This window comes from Entelurus aequoreus, linkage group LG10 (assembly GCF_033978785.1).
Source record: "Entelurus aequoreus isolate RoL-2023_Sb linkage group LG10, RoL_Eaeq_v1.1, whole genome shotgun sequence".
Taxonomy (NCBI): domain Eukaryota; kingdom Metazoa; phylum Chordata; class Actinopteri; order Syngnathiformes; family Syngnathidae; genus Entelurus; species Entelurus aequoreus.
The window spans coordinates 48,131,750-48,145,034 of record NC_084740.1 but is presented as its reverse complement, the minus strand read 5'-3'; the positions used below and the strand labels follow the sequence as shown (position 1 = coordinate 48,145,034).

The following is a 13,285-nucleotide window of genomic DNA, read 5'->3' as shown; positions in this document are numbered from 1 at the left end:
TTATGGGCGTATGTCCGTGTGTAACCTGTGAGTGAAGGTGCACAGCGACAAGTGATGCCCGGTTATCCCCGAGACGCTAAAAAGAGAAAAGTTGATAACGAATGGCGTGTTTTCAACAAGACATGGACTACCAAGTATTTCTTTACAGAAATTAAAGGTAAAGCCGTGTGCTTAATTTGTCGTACACAATCTGCTGTGTTTAAAGAATATCATTTGAATCGCCACTACACGACGAAACACGAGGAAAAATACTGGAATCTGTCTGATGAAGAGCGCCCAAGGGAGGCTGATGCGTTGATGGTAAAACGGCAAACCCAACAAGGACTTTTTGCCAAATTTCACACCCCCAGAAATGCAGCTGTCAGGACAAGTTTAGTAATTTCTCACAAAATCGCCAGAAAAAGTAAAGCGTTTTCTGACGGAGAGTTTATTAAGAAGTGCTTATTGAACTCTGTTGCGCTGACATGCCCGGAGAAGAGGGGCGCATTTGAGAACGTGTCACTCTCCCGACGCACTGTAACGAGGCGGGTTGAGACCATCACTGGAAACTTGGAGCTTCAGCTGAAGATCAGAACGGGCGACTTTGACTGTTTTTCGCTGGCTTTGGATGAGAGCTGTGATGTACGTGACACCGCCCAGCTGCTCATCTTCTTACGTGGGATAACTGCAGACTTTCAAATCACGGAGGAGCCGGCAGCCACGTAGTCAGTTAAAAGGGACAACCACAGGTAATGACTTATTCACAGAGGTAAATGCGTGTTTGGACATGTTAGGACTGAAACGGGACAAGCTGGCAGGTGTGACAACAGATGGTTGTTCAAATCTGACGGGGAAAAATGTTGGACTTTTAAAGAGGATGCAAGATAAATTGACAGAAATTGACATTTTTGCATTGTATTATACATCAGGAAGTGTTGTGTAAGACAGTGTTAAAAATAAAACCATCAAAAGCAATCTGCTTTTGTATAAAGTTAAGTTAGGTTAAATGAGATTATTATTAATCATTATTGTTATTATTATTATTATTTATCTTACGGTATATAAAAAATAATATTGAGCAAAATTTAATTGAAATATTGTTTATGTGGCCCTCCAGCAGTGCTCGGGTTGCTCATGCGGCCCCCGGTAAAAATTATCTGCCCACAACAAAAACAAAACAAAAGTGTTACGTGGGTTGTTATACGGTCATTGATCAGGTCAAAGCATACGCCCGTGCAAGGATGGGTAAAGAGACTAAAACTGGTATGCTCACTGACACATTTCATTACAAAATACACCCCACCTGGACTTTAGTTAAAACTGTTCCCAAATATTGAGCAAATAAATGGCATGCATTCAAGTATAACATTTAAAAATGTTCCTGGATGACATTTTGTCAATAAAATTGCATTGGTGTACAAATATCGCGTTAATTTAAATTATGCAAGCGAGAAATAAGCTGTTATAAAAAATGATTAATTTGACAGCACGAATAAAAACATGTTGATATACTCACGTCATGTGCAAAGTGAGTTGTGAGAGCGAGGAATTAGTGTTTCCCCTGAGAGAAATTGTGTAGCTAGAAAGAGTTGACACAGAAAAAAAGTAGCGTCACTTCACAAGATCTGCATTCAAACGCTCAAAACACAGAAATATTATGGGGTGCCGAATGTAAAAGTTCAGTCACACTTTTCTAGCAGATATATTTCTCACGTTTGACTCACTTTTCTCACATTTACCACCCTTTTCATTTCACATTTAACTCATTTCCATTACATTTAAGTTACAATGAACTCTTATGTAATGTTAATCTGTTAATCTAAATGTTACATGCAAAGCTAAATATTAAATCTAAATCTAAATGTTAAATCTTAAATTTTAATTTAAATCTTGAATCGTGAATCTAAATTTGAGCGCTAAGTGTTAAATTTAAACCTCAATGTTAAAAACCTCTTAAGGCCCAAGCTGTTTGTTTACATGCCTTTTTTTATTTCTCTTTGCTATTTGGGCTTATTGAAAACTAAGAGTCATCTTTTGATATGATGTACTTAGTCCATAAGTACACAAATGTGTACTTCATGTTTAGTGACATGCTAATTCTTATTTTTAAACTTTTTATCCCCAAATTCCATTGTATGTTATACTCTTCTGACACCACCAGATGGCAGTATAAGTGTCCACATAAGCGGCCAAAAGACCCTAATTCAGTAGTGTACACAATTTAGGAAATAAGAGCTAAAAGGTGCTGTCCACGCATGTAGCCACTAAATGTAAGTGCTAAATCTCTTGCCAAGTGTAAAGATGAATATTTATAATATATAAAATGCCAATTTTCCACCAATCCGAGGCCTCTTAGCCAAAAAGCCGTGTTAGATTTAACATTTAAATTTAGATTAAATTTACGTTTAGATTTAACATTTAGCGGACACATTTAGATTTAGGATTTATAATTAGATTTAACATCTAGGTTTAGATTTAAGATTTAGATGTAAGATTTAGATATATATTTTACATTTAGATTTAGATTTAAAATTTGGCACTCACATTTAGATGTAGATTTAGATGTAAGATTTATATTTAGATTTAAGATTGAGATTCAATATTTAGATTTAAAATTTATATTTAGATTTAAGATTGAGATTCAATATTTAGATTTAAGATTTAGGTTTGGATTGAACATTTAGCGCTCACATTTAGATTCAAGATTTATATTTAAGACTTAGATGTAAGATTTAAGATTAGATCCAACATTTAGATTTAGATTTGATTTAGGTTTAGATTTAACATTTAGCGGTCACATTTAGATTTAAGATTTATTTTTAAGATTTAGATGTAAGATTTAGGATTAGATTCAACATTTAGATTTAGATTAAGTTTAGGTTTAGATTTAACATTTAGCAGGTCACATTTAGATTTAGGATTTATAATTAGATTTAACATCTAGGTTTAGATTTAAGATTTAAATGTAAGATTTAGATATATATTTTACATTTAGATTTAGATTTAACATTTGGCGCTCACATCGAGATGTAGATTTAGATGTAAGATTTATATTTAGATTTAAGATTTAGATTCAATATTTAGATTTAAGATTTAGGTTTAGATTGAACATTTAGCGCTCACATTTAGATTTAAGATTTATATTTAAGATTTAGATGTAAGATTTAGGATTAGATTCAACATTTAGATTTAGATTTAACTTTTAGCGGTCACATTTAGATTCAGGATTTATATTTAAGATTTGGATGTAAGATTTAGGATTAGATTCAACATTTAGATTTAGATTAAATTTAGGTTTAGATTTAACATTTAGCGGTCACATTTAGATTTAGGATTTATAATTAGATTTAACATCTAGGTTTAGATTTAAGATTTAGATATATATTTTACATTTAGATTTAGATTTAACATTTGGCACTCACATTCAGTTGCAGATTTAGATGTAAGATTTAGATTTAAGATTGAGATTTAGTATATAGATTTAAGATTTAAATTTAGATTTAACATTTAGCGCTCACATTTAGATTTAAGAATTATATTTAAGATTTAAATGTAAGATTTAGGATTAGATTCAACATTTAGATTTAGATTTAATTTAGGTTTAGATTTAACATTTAGCGGTCATATTTAGATTCAGGATTTATATTTAAGATTTAGATGTAAGATTTAGGATTAGATTTAACATTTAGATTTAGATTACATTTAGGTTTAGATTTAACATTTAGCGGTCACATTTAGATTTAGGATTTATAATTAGATTTAACATCTCGGTTTAGATTTAATATTTAGAATCAAGATTTAGATATATATTTTACATTTAGATTTAGATTTAACATTTTGCACTCACATTTAGATGTAGATTTAGATGTAAGATTTAGATTTAGATTTAAGATTGAGATTTAATATTTAGATTTAAGATTTAGGTTTAGATTGAACATTTAGCGCTCACATTTAGATTTAAGATTCAGATGTAAGATTTAGGATTAGATTCAACATTTAGATTTAGATTTAACATTTAGAGGTCACATTTAGATTTAGGATTTATATTTAAGATTTAGATGTAAAATTTAGGATTAGATTCAACATTTAGATTTAGATTTGATTTAGGTTTAGATTTAACATTTAGCGGTCATATTTAGATTTAGGATATATCATTAGATTTAACATTTAGATTTAGATTTGATTTAGGTTTAGATTTAACGTTTAGCGGTCGTATTTAGATTTAGGATTTATAATTAGATTTAACATCTCTTTAACATTTAGATTTTAATTTAAAAAATTTAACATTTGATTTAAACATAAATGTGATGAAAATGAGCTAAACGTGAGAAATATATCTGCTAGAAAAGTGTGAGTGAACTTTTACATCCAACTTTAACTTCTTAATGCTGAAGTTTACTGTAAAATGATTAGCGTGTGTGCACCTGCAGCTCTTGGAGAGTTTGCAATGTTGTGTGGTAAGTTCTTGCTCCGTCTCCACAATATGAAGACTAGCCAGGGATGGAGTTGATCTTCCTCCTGCAAAAAGAGAGGCGAGCTGCATTGAAATGTGTTTAATGCAGACCAACATGTTTGCTTGCTAGGCTTGTAGCATCAAATTCTGGGCCCCCATACACAAGACACCTAAAGGGCCCCTCATCCCACTCTAAACCCAGAGGTGGGTAGTAACGCACTACATTTACTCCGTTACATCTACTTGAGTAACTTTTGGGATAAATTGTACTTCTAAGAGTAGTTTTAATGCAACATACTTTTACTCGAGTATATTTATAGAGAAGAAACGCTACTTTTACTCCGCTCCATTTATCTACATTCAGCTCGCTACTCGCTACTGATTTTTATCCATCTGTTAATGCACACTTTGTTTGTTTTGGTTTGTCAGACAGACCTTCAAAGTAGGATCTATCGCATGCCTGCGTTTCACCAATCAAATGCAGTCACTGGTGACGTTTGACTCCATTTCACCAATCAAATGCAGTCACTGGTGACGTTTGACTCCATTTCACCAATCAAACAGAGCCAGGCGGTCACATGATTAACTGCACATAAAGTTTCAGCGGCAAACAACAACAACAATGGCAGCGACAACAACGAACGCAAACACCCCCCGCCTCACATAAAATTGATGTCCACGCTTCAGACAACCAAAAAAAAAACAGTTATGTAATGAGTTGTCATATGTGTCTCCCCAAACAAGTGGACATTTCAGCTTACATGAACTCAACATCAAATTTGAGGAAGCACATGGCGGTAAGTAACGTTAGTAGATATTTTGGCTGTCACCGTAGGCTGATGTTAGCTTCCCTGCTATGAATCACTGTCAAATGTACATCGTGTGGGTATAATTTATTAATGCACTGCAGCCTCATAGACACACACACACACACACACACACACACACACACACACACACACACACACACACACACACACACACACACACACACACACACACACACACACACACACACACACACACACACACACACACACACACACACACACACACACACACACACACACACACACACACACACACACACACACACACACACACACACACACACACGCACACACACTCACGCATGCATACAAACACTAATCAGAAGTGCACAGTGTGTTCCCAGGTGCAGCCCACACCTATCAGTTTATGGTTTGCGTAAAGGCTAACTTGTTATTTTCCTTTGTAATCTCTGCCTACTGAGCCTAAGATGCTGTTAAGTTATTGTGGCTCAATTTGCCTTATTTTTGTTATTTTAATGTTTTATTATTTAATATATATTATTGTTTTAGTTGCTTAAGAGATATTCCTGGCTCTGAATTTGTTAATTGCTATTTTTATGTATTTGTGCATTATTTGTTGCTGTCATCATTAAACAAACAGGTTACTCATCAGTTACTCAGTACTTGAGTAGTTTTTTCACAACATACTTTTTACTTTTACTCAAGTAAATATTTGGGTGACTACTCCTTACTTTTACTTGAGTAATACATCTCTAAAGTAACAGTACTCTTACTTGAGTACAATTTCTGGCTACTCTACCCACCTCTGTCTAAACCCAACGTAGCCGCTCCAGAAACACACACTTTGTTATGTTTACAAGGGAAACTGCACTTATTTGGGGGGAATTTTGCCTATCATTCACAATCCTTAGTGAGGTAATGCATCCTAAGTCGTAAATAAATGCTAGCAAATGTCAGCTAACAATGGAGGTAATGGGATTCACTCATATTCCCCCAATAAAGCGCTCTAAAAGCGTCAAAACATCCATCAACACTTTATATACACACTGTAAGTATATACAGTATGTACCATATTTTTCAGACTATAAGTCGCAGTTTTTTTCATAGTTTGGCCGGGGGTGCGACTTATACTCAGTAACTTGTTTTTAATAGTGTTGTGCAGCACTTTGGAAACATTTTGTTGTTTAAATGTGCTATATAAATAAAGTGGATTGGATTGGATTAGAATGCATAAAAAAGAGAGAGACACATGTATTTTTGTCTTAAATAAGGATTGTGAATGATAGGTTAAAATAAAAAATAAAAAAGTGCAGTTTCCCTTCAATTAAGTTAATGACTTTTTGAAAATGGGATTAACATATCTATAACATATCTATATAAACAGGCATACATGATGGAATTTAAAGAAAAATAATTATATTATATATTTTTATGTTATTAACAAAAAGTATTTGTACACTTTTTTGCCAGAAAAAAGTTAGTTTGAAAAAAATAAAAAAATAACTGCCAACAAATTCAATATAAAGTAGCCAGTGAATTTAAACAATCATACATTCTGTCATTATTCACTTAAATATGTTTATAAATATGTCAAATTCTTCTTTACTTCAGAGTACAAAGTAGAGATGATCTGATTGACATAGGATTATATATTATAATACATAGGTGATTATATCATTATTAGTGCATCTCCTAGGAGTTATGTCTCCCCAGGTCTTCAAAAGCTAGTGACGCCCCTGTTTCTAACTTCAATCGAGGGACCTTGAAGGCACCACAGTTATGTGCAATGAGATACAAAAGTGAAATGTGTACATACATTTCTCTTATGTGGAGTGTGGAGTGAAGCTGCGTTTGTCGCTATCCAGGTGGAACGAACCATTTTATATTTCTGATAGGTGTTGTAGGTAGTTAGACATTCTTAATTTGATTCCATCAACCTTATAATTGAACACAGCTATATTATTTTTATATTAACGTTCATGAGGTCTTTTTTTTTTAATAACTTACATATTTAAATAACAGAGCCCCTGTACTTGGGGTACAACATTTCCACTTAGCCCCCCCTATATATTTACCATTTAAATATAGACTCCTCTGTCTGCGTGGTGTTGGCTGCTGACCACCTGGGAGACGATTGGGTGTTGCTGCCCCGTCCTGGTCGGTCGACGTGGGCCTTTTGGACTTGGCAAAGTACAGTGGAGCGGACGTGTGACTGAGGCGGTTTCTGTTGCGTCCGTCCTTGTCCATGATTCTGGACTTGGCCTTCTTATTAATGGTGCCTGGTGTGGGGACCAGGTGGTCTACGGGTACACAGATAGATCATTATGTTAGACGCCTTCAGCTCTTTATGGAATCTCAATTATTAATTCTTAATGTTGTGAGTTTATAGCAGGGGTGTCAAACGTACTGCCCGCAGGCCTAATTTGGCCCGCAAAGTTTGCCAAGTATAAAAATGAGCTGGTTTTTTTTGAACGAAAGAAACTGCTGTTCTAAATGTGTCCACTGGATGTCACAATAGTAACTTTGTTAGGCAAGCAAACGCTTTATACCGGGGCCGAGCAAGAGGTACACAATAAAGGGTGACTGTGGCTCCTCCTCTTCAACCCACATGAAACTTAAAACCTGCCGTCTTATGTCTTCTGCTTCGAACACATGGTCATTTGGCACCCTCCTTGCCCCCTGTCAAACACAAGAAAAGTGAACTTAACCCTTTTGAATAGTTTTTACCTTTGTTTCTTACGGTTTGTTGCGTTAGAACTGGATTGATACGTGGACTGTTACGATGGGGTTGCAGCTTTCTGCGAGGTTTGTTCTCCCAGGATGCAAACGGACGACTCCGGACAGGACTTGCAGGTAGGAACATGATTTAATCGTAAATTAACACTCAAAGAGGTACAAACCAGAAAACAAACCGACGGAACAAGGTGCCGTTCGCACCTGAAGCTAAGGCTACTACTTAGCACAAACTAGAGATCACTAGCAGGGGCTAGGAGACAAGCAAAACTTACGTAACAGTAGCGTGACGCAAACAAAGAAGCCAGCCCGACTGACTGGCAAAGGCAGGCTTAAATAATGTCTCTGATTACAAACAGGTGCGCGCCCCGAACACAAGAGGCAGGTGAAACTAATACGTAGCCACTAGGGATGATGTTTGATAAGAAATTATCGAGTTCGAGCCCATTATCAAATCCTCTTATCGAACCGATTCCTTATCGATTCTCTTATCAAATCCAGATAGGTTGTTGTATATGGAAAAAAACACAATATTTGGTTTATCAAAAGCTCACTTTTATTTTATAAGAAAAAACTAAAATAAATAAATAAATAAATAAATAAATATTGACTGTTACCCCCCTAAAAAAATAAAATAAATAGCCTATCTCGCCGATTGTATTGTACCATATGTCCCGACAAGAAATCTGCGTTCAAAGAACTCCGGCTTATTAGTGATTCCCAGAGCCAAAAAAAAGTCTGCGGGCTATAGAGCATTTTCTATTCGGGCTCCAGTACTCTGGAATGCCCTCCCGGTAACAGTTAGAGATGCTACCTCAGTAGAAGCATTTAAGTCCCATCTTAAAACTCAACTCTGAGTGTTGAAACTATTTCGATGGTGGAAATACACGACTGGCAGCCATTTTAAGTCCTCAAAACATCCATTGAAACAGTGCACAAAAATAGTTTTTCAATAAACGTCTTACTATCAAATTGAACCACTTTCCACCTTAATATTGAGTTACATAAACAAGTTAAACGGTTTACTGACAGACTTATCTTTTCCAAGGCTTGTAAGAGCTAACACAACTTGTCTACTTCTCAATTGTCTCATGAACTTAACTGACGTCGTCAACCCGGAAGTGCCCAAACTATTGACGCGTAGTATTTTCATATCGCCACACGGTGTCAGTAAGAGTCTACAATCAAATGGGCATAACATTGCCCATTTGGGATTCGTTCCCAGGGATTCGAATAAAGAACCAACTCTTTTTGTGTGGCCTCGATAACGGGAACCAGTTCTCAAAAAGGGATTCGAGTCCATTTCTTATCGAACAACCAGGAGAATCGGGTTTTGAACATCATCCATAGTAGCCATGGTAACAAACTCAGAGGTGCATAAACTAATAAAAACAATAAATGAACCCACGCATCGCAACGGTAATACGATAGATCTAGTGCTTGTCAGGGGTGTCACCACCTCTAAAGTTACGATACTCCCGTACACTAAAGTAATGTCCGATCATTACCTTATAAAATTCGAAGTTCTGACTCATTGTCAACAAACTAATAATAATAATAATAACTACTATAGCAGCCGCAACATTAATGCTGCCACAACGACGACTCTTGCTGACCTACTACCTTCGGTAATGGCACCATTCCCAAATTATGTGGGCTCTATTGATAACCTCACTAACAACTTTAACGACGCCCTACGCGACACCATTGATAGTGTAGCACCGCTAAAGCTAAAAAGGACCCCTAAAAGGCGTACCCCATGGTTTACAGAAGAAACTAAAGCCCATAAATTATCATGTAGAAAGCTGGAACGCAAATGGCGTGCGACTAAACTTGAGGTTTTCCATCAAGCATGGTGTGATAGTTTAATAACTTATAAACGCATGCTTACCTCAGCTAAAGCTAAATATTACTCAAATCTCATCCACCTCAACAAAAATGATCCTAAATTTTTGTTTAGTACAGTAGCATCGCTAACCCAACAAGGGACTCCTCCCAGTAGCTCCACCCACTCAGCAGATGACTTTATGAATTTCTTTAATAAGAAAATTGAAGTCATTAGAAAAGAGATTAAAGACAACGCATCCCAGCTACAACTGGGTTCTATTAACACAGATACGACTGTATATACGATGGACACTGCCCTCCAAAATAGTTTCTCTCTCTTTGATGAAATAACACTGGAGGAATTGTTAAAATGTGTAAATGGGACAAAACAAACAACATGTTTACTTGACCCAATTCCTGGGAAACTTATCAAGGAGCTTTTTGTATTATTAGGTCCATCAGTGTTAAATATTATAAACTTATCACTTTCCTCTGGCACTGTTCCCCTAGCATTCAAAAAAGCGGTTATTCATCCTCTACTCAAAAGACCTAACCTCGATCCTGACCTCATGGTGAACTAACGGCCGGTGTCCCACCTTCCGTTTATCTCGAAAATCCTCGAAAAAATTGTCGCACAGCAGCTAAATGAACACTTAGCGTCTAACAATCTCTGTGAACCTTTTCAATCCGGTTTCAGGGCAAATCACTCTACGGAGACAGCCCTCGCAAAAATGACTAATGATCTATTGCTAACGATGGATTCTGATGCGTCATCTATGTTGCTGCTTCTTGATCTTAGCGCCGCTTTCGATACTGTTGATCATAATATTTTATTAGAGCGTATCAAAACGCGTATTGGGATGTCAGACTTAGCCTTGTCTTGGTTTAACTCTTATCTTACTGACAGGATGCAGTGTGTCTCCCATAACAATGTGACCTCGGACTATGTTAAGGTAACGTGCGGCGTTCCCCAGGGTTCGGTTCTTGGCCCTGCACTCTTTAGTATTTACATGCTGCCGCTAGGTGACATCATATGCAAATACGGTGTTAGCTTTCACTGTTATGCTGATGACACTCAACTCTACATGCCCCTAAAGCTGACCAACACGCCGGATTGTAGTCAGCTGGAGGCGTGTCTTAATGAAATTAAACAATGGATGTCCGCTAACTTTTTGCAACTCAACGCTAAGAAAACGGAAATGCTGATTATCGGTCCTGCTAGACACCGACATCTATTTAATAATACCACCTTAACATTTGACAACCAAACAATTACACAAGGCGACTCGGTAAAGAATCTGGGTATTATCTTCGACCCAACTCTCTCGTTTGAGTCACACATTAAGAGTGTTACTAAAACGGCCTTCTTTCATCTCCGTAATATCGCTAAAATTCGTTCCATTTTGTCCACAAGCGATGCTGAGATCATTATCCATGCGTTCGTTACATCTAGTCTCGATTACTGTAACGTTTTATTTTCGGGCCTCCCTATGTCTAGCATTAAAAGATTAGAGATGGTACAAAATGCGGCTGCTAGACTTTTGACAAAAACAAGAAAGTTTGATCATATTACGCCTATACTAGCTCACTTGCACTGGCTTCCTGTGCACCTAAGATGCGACTTTAAGGTTTTACTACTTACGTATAAAATACTACACGGTCAAGCTCCTGCCTATCTTGCCGATTGTATTGTACCATATGTCCCGGCAAGAAATCTGCGTTCAAAGAACTCCGGCTTATTAGTGATTCCCAGAGCCCAAAAAAAGTCTGCGGGCTATAGAGCGTTTTCTATTCGGGCTCCAATACTATGGAATGCCCTCCCGGTAAAAGTTAGAGATGCTACCTCAGTGGAAGCATTTAAGTCTCATCTTAAAACTCATTTGTATACTCTAGCCTTTAAATAGACTCCCTTTTTAGACTAGTTGATCTGCCGTTTCTTTTCTTTTCTTTTCTACTCTACTCCCAACCCGGGGTGGACCGCTAGCCTGTCCATCGGATGGGGACATCTCTACGCTGCTGACCCGTCTCCGCTCGGGATGGTTCCTGCTGGCCCCACTATGGACTGGACTTTCGCTGATGTGTTGGACTTTCACAATATTATGTCAGACCCACTCGACATCCATTGCTTTCTGTCTCCCCTAGGGGGGGGGGTTACCCACATATGCGGTCCTCTCCAAGGTTTCTCATAGTCATTCACATTGACGTCCCACTGGGGTGAGTTTTCCTTGCCCGTATGTGGGCTCTGTACCGAGGATGTTGTTGTGGCTTGTACAGCCCTTTGAGACACTTGTGATTTAGGGCTATATAAATAAACATTGATTGATTGATTGATTGATAAACAGGAACTCAAGGAGTCCAAAACTAACAGAAAACACAAGTGACTCGAAAAACTTAAACCGACTATGATGCGGGCAGCGGATCATAACATGGACATGACAAAGGAGGTATTTGATACCTAGAAGAGTTTACATGTTGGGTTTTTTTGTTCAATCCCGGAAAGACTGTGACATAAAGTTTCATCCTGACTTTGTAGATCGTTTTTGAAACTGCACCAATTTCCTCAGAGTTTTCAAGAAATTTGAAAAGTTTTGTCCATATATGATTTGTACCTTTTCAGAATGTGCTTGTTTTATTTTTGTCCAAAGTAAGACAAAGCAAACAACCTAAAGTTGTCTTTATTTTTAAGTTATCATGCCATGGTTTTATAATTCCGGCCCACTTGGGAATAGATTTTCTTCCATGCGGCCCCTGAGCTAAAATGAGTTTGACACCCCTAGCTTATAGTAAAATATTTGATATTTGGCTTGCTTACCTGATGTAGATTGGTTGTTATTTAATGTCACAATTGTAGATGATTGGTTATTCAAGGCTGTGGTTGGGCAGCAACCTGGCAACGACACATCGTAAGTACAAACATTTCCATTATGTTTATTTTTACTTGTCGTTTACCTGGCGCAGGAGTCGTGGGCTGTGGAACAAATGGACTCTGGCGTGAGGATCCTAGCGCAGCTCTGGACCTGTACCAATGACATCATATGATATTGCGCTTTACACCAAACTTGGGTTTAACATAATGGCGCGCAGAACCATGCAAGGTTTAAAGATTTGATTGGAAAGAGAGATGGGAAGGTCACAAGTAGCAGGAGAGAGTGGCATACATCGTACCATGAACATGCAGGCGGACAGAAAGTAACAGTGGCAGTGAAGAAGGGCATCCAAGACATGTAGAGACCACATGGGTAAACAACAGAGACACTACAGCAGAAAAAGCAGAGATCATATAGAGAAAAACAATTAAAAAAGAAAGCCGGTGCACACAATTATATATGCGCAGGAAAAGGAACGAGACATACCCATCTTTCTCTGTGACATCTCCTCTATGATGAAGAGTCAGTACATAAAGAATGGACATGGAAATGACACTTAAGGAGAAAAAAAAAAGTACAAATATAAATATATTACATAAGTACATTTGCTATTACATTTAAACCAGTGGTTCTTA

General features: G+C 37.0%; 1 protein-coding gene across 2 annotated transcripts in view; it reads right to left on the bottom strand.

Moving 5' to 3' along the window:
• myrf (myelin regulatory factor) overlaps window positions 1–13,285 on the bottom strand; it is a 126,016-nt gene that overhangs the window by 11,496 nt on the left and 101,235 nt on the right. The window contains exons 18-24 of one of the 2 annotated variants that reach the window (XM_062061004.1): window positions 13,137–13,205; window positions 12,949–13,038; window positions 12,733–12,800; window positions 12,596–12,670; window positions 7,299–7,523; window positions 4,404–4,497; window positions 1,496–1,558 (exon numbers count right to left, since the gene is read on the bottom strand). In XM_062061004.1, the coding sequence (XP_061916988.1) occupies window positions 1,496–1,558; window positions 4,404–4,497; window positions 7,299–7,523; window positions 12,596–12,670; window positions 12,733–12,800; window positions 12,949–13,038; window positions 13,137–13,205 (684 nt within the window). The remainder of the gene's footprint in view (window positions 1–1,495; window positions 1,559–4,403; window positions 4,498–7,298; window positions 7,524–12,595; window positions 12,671–12,732; window positions 12,801–12,948; window positions 13,039–13,136; window positions 13,206–13,285) is intronic. The other variant, XM_062061005.1, reaches the window with a different exon arrangement.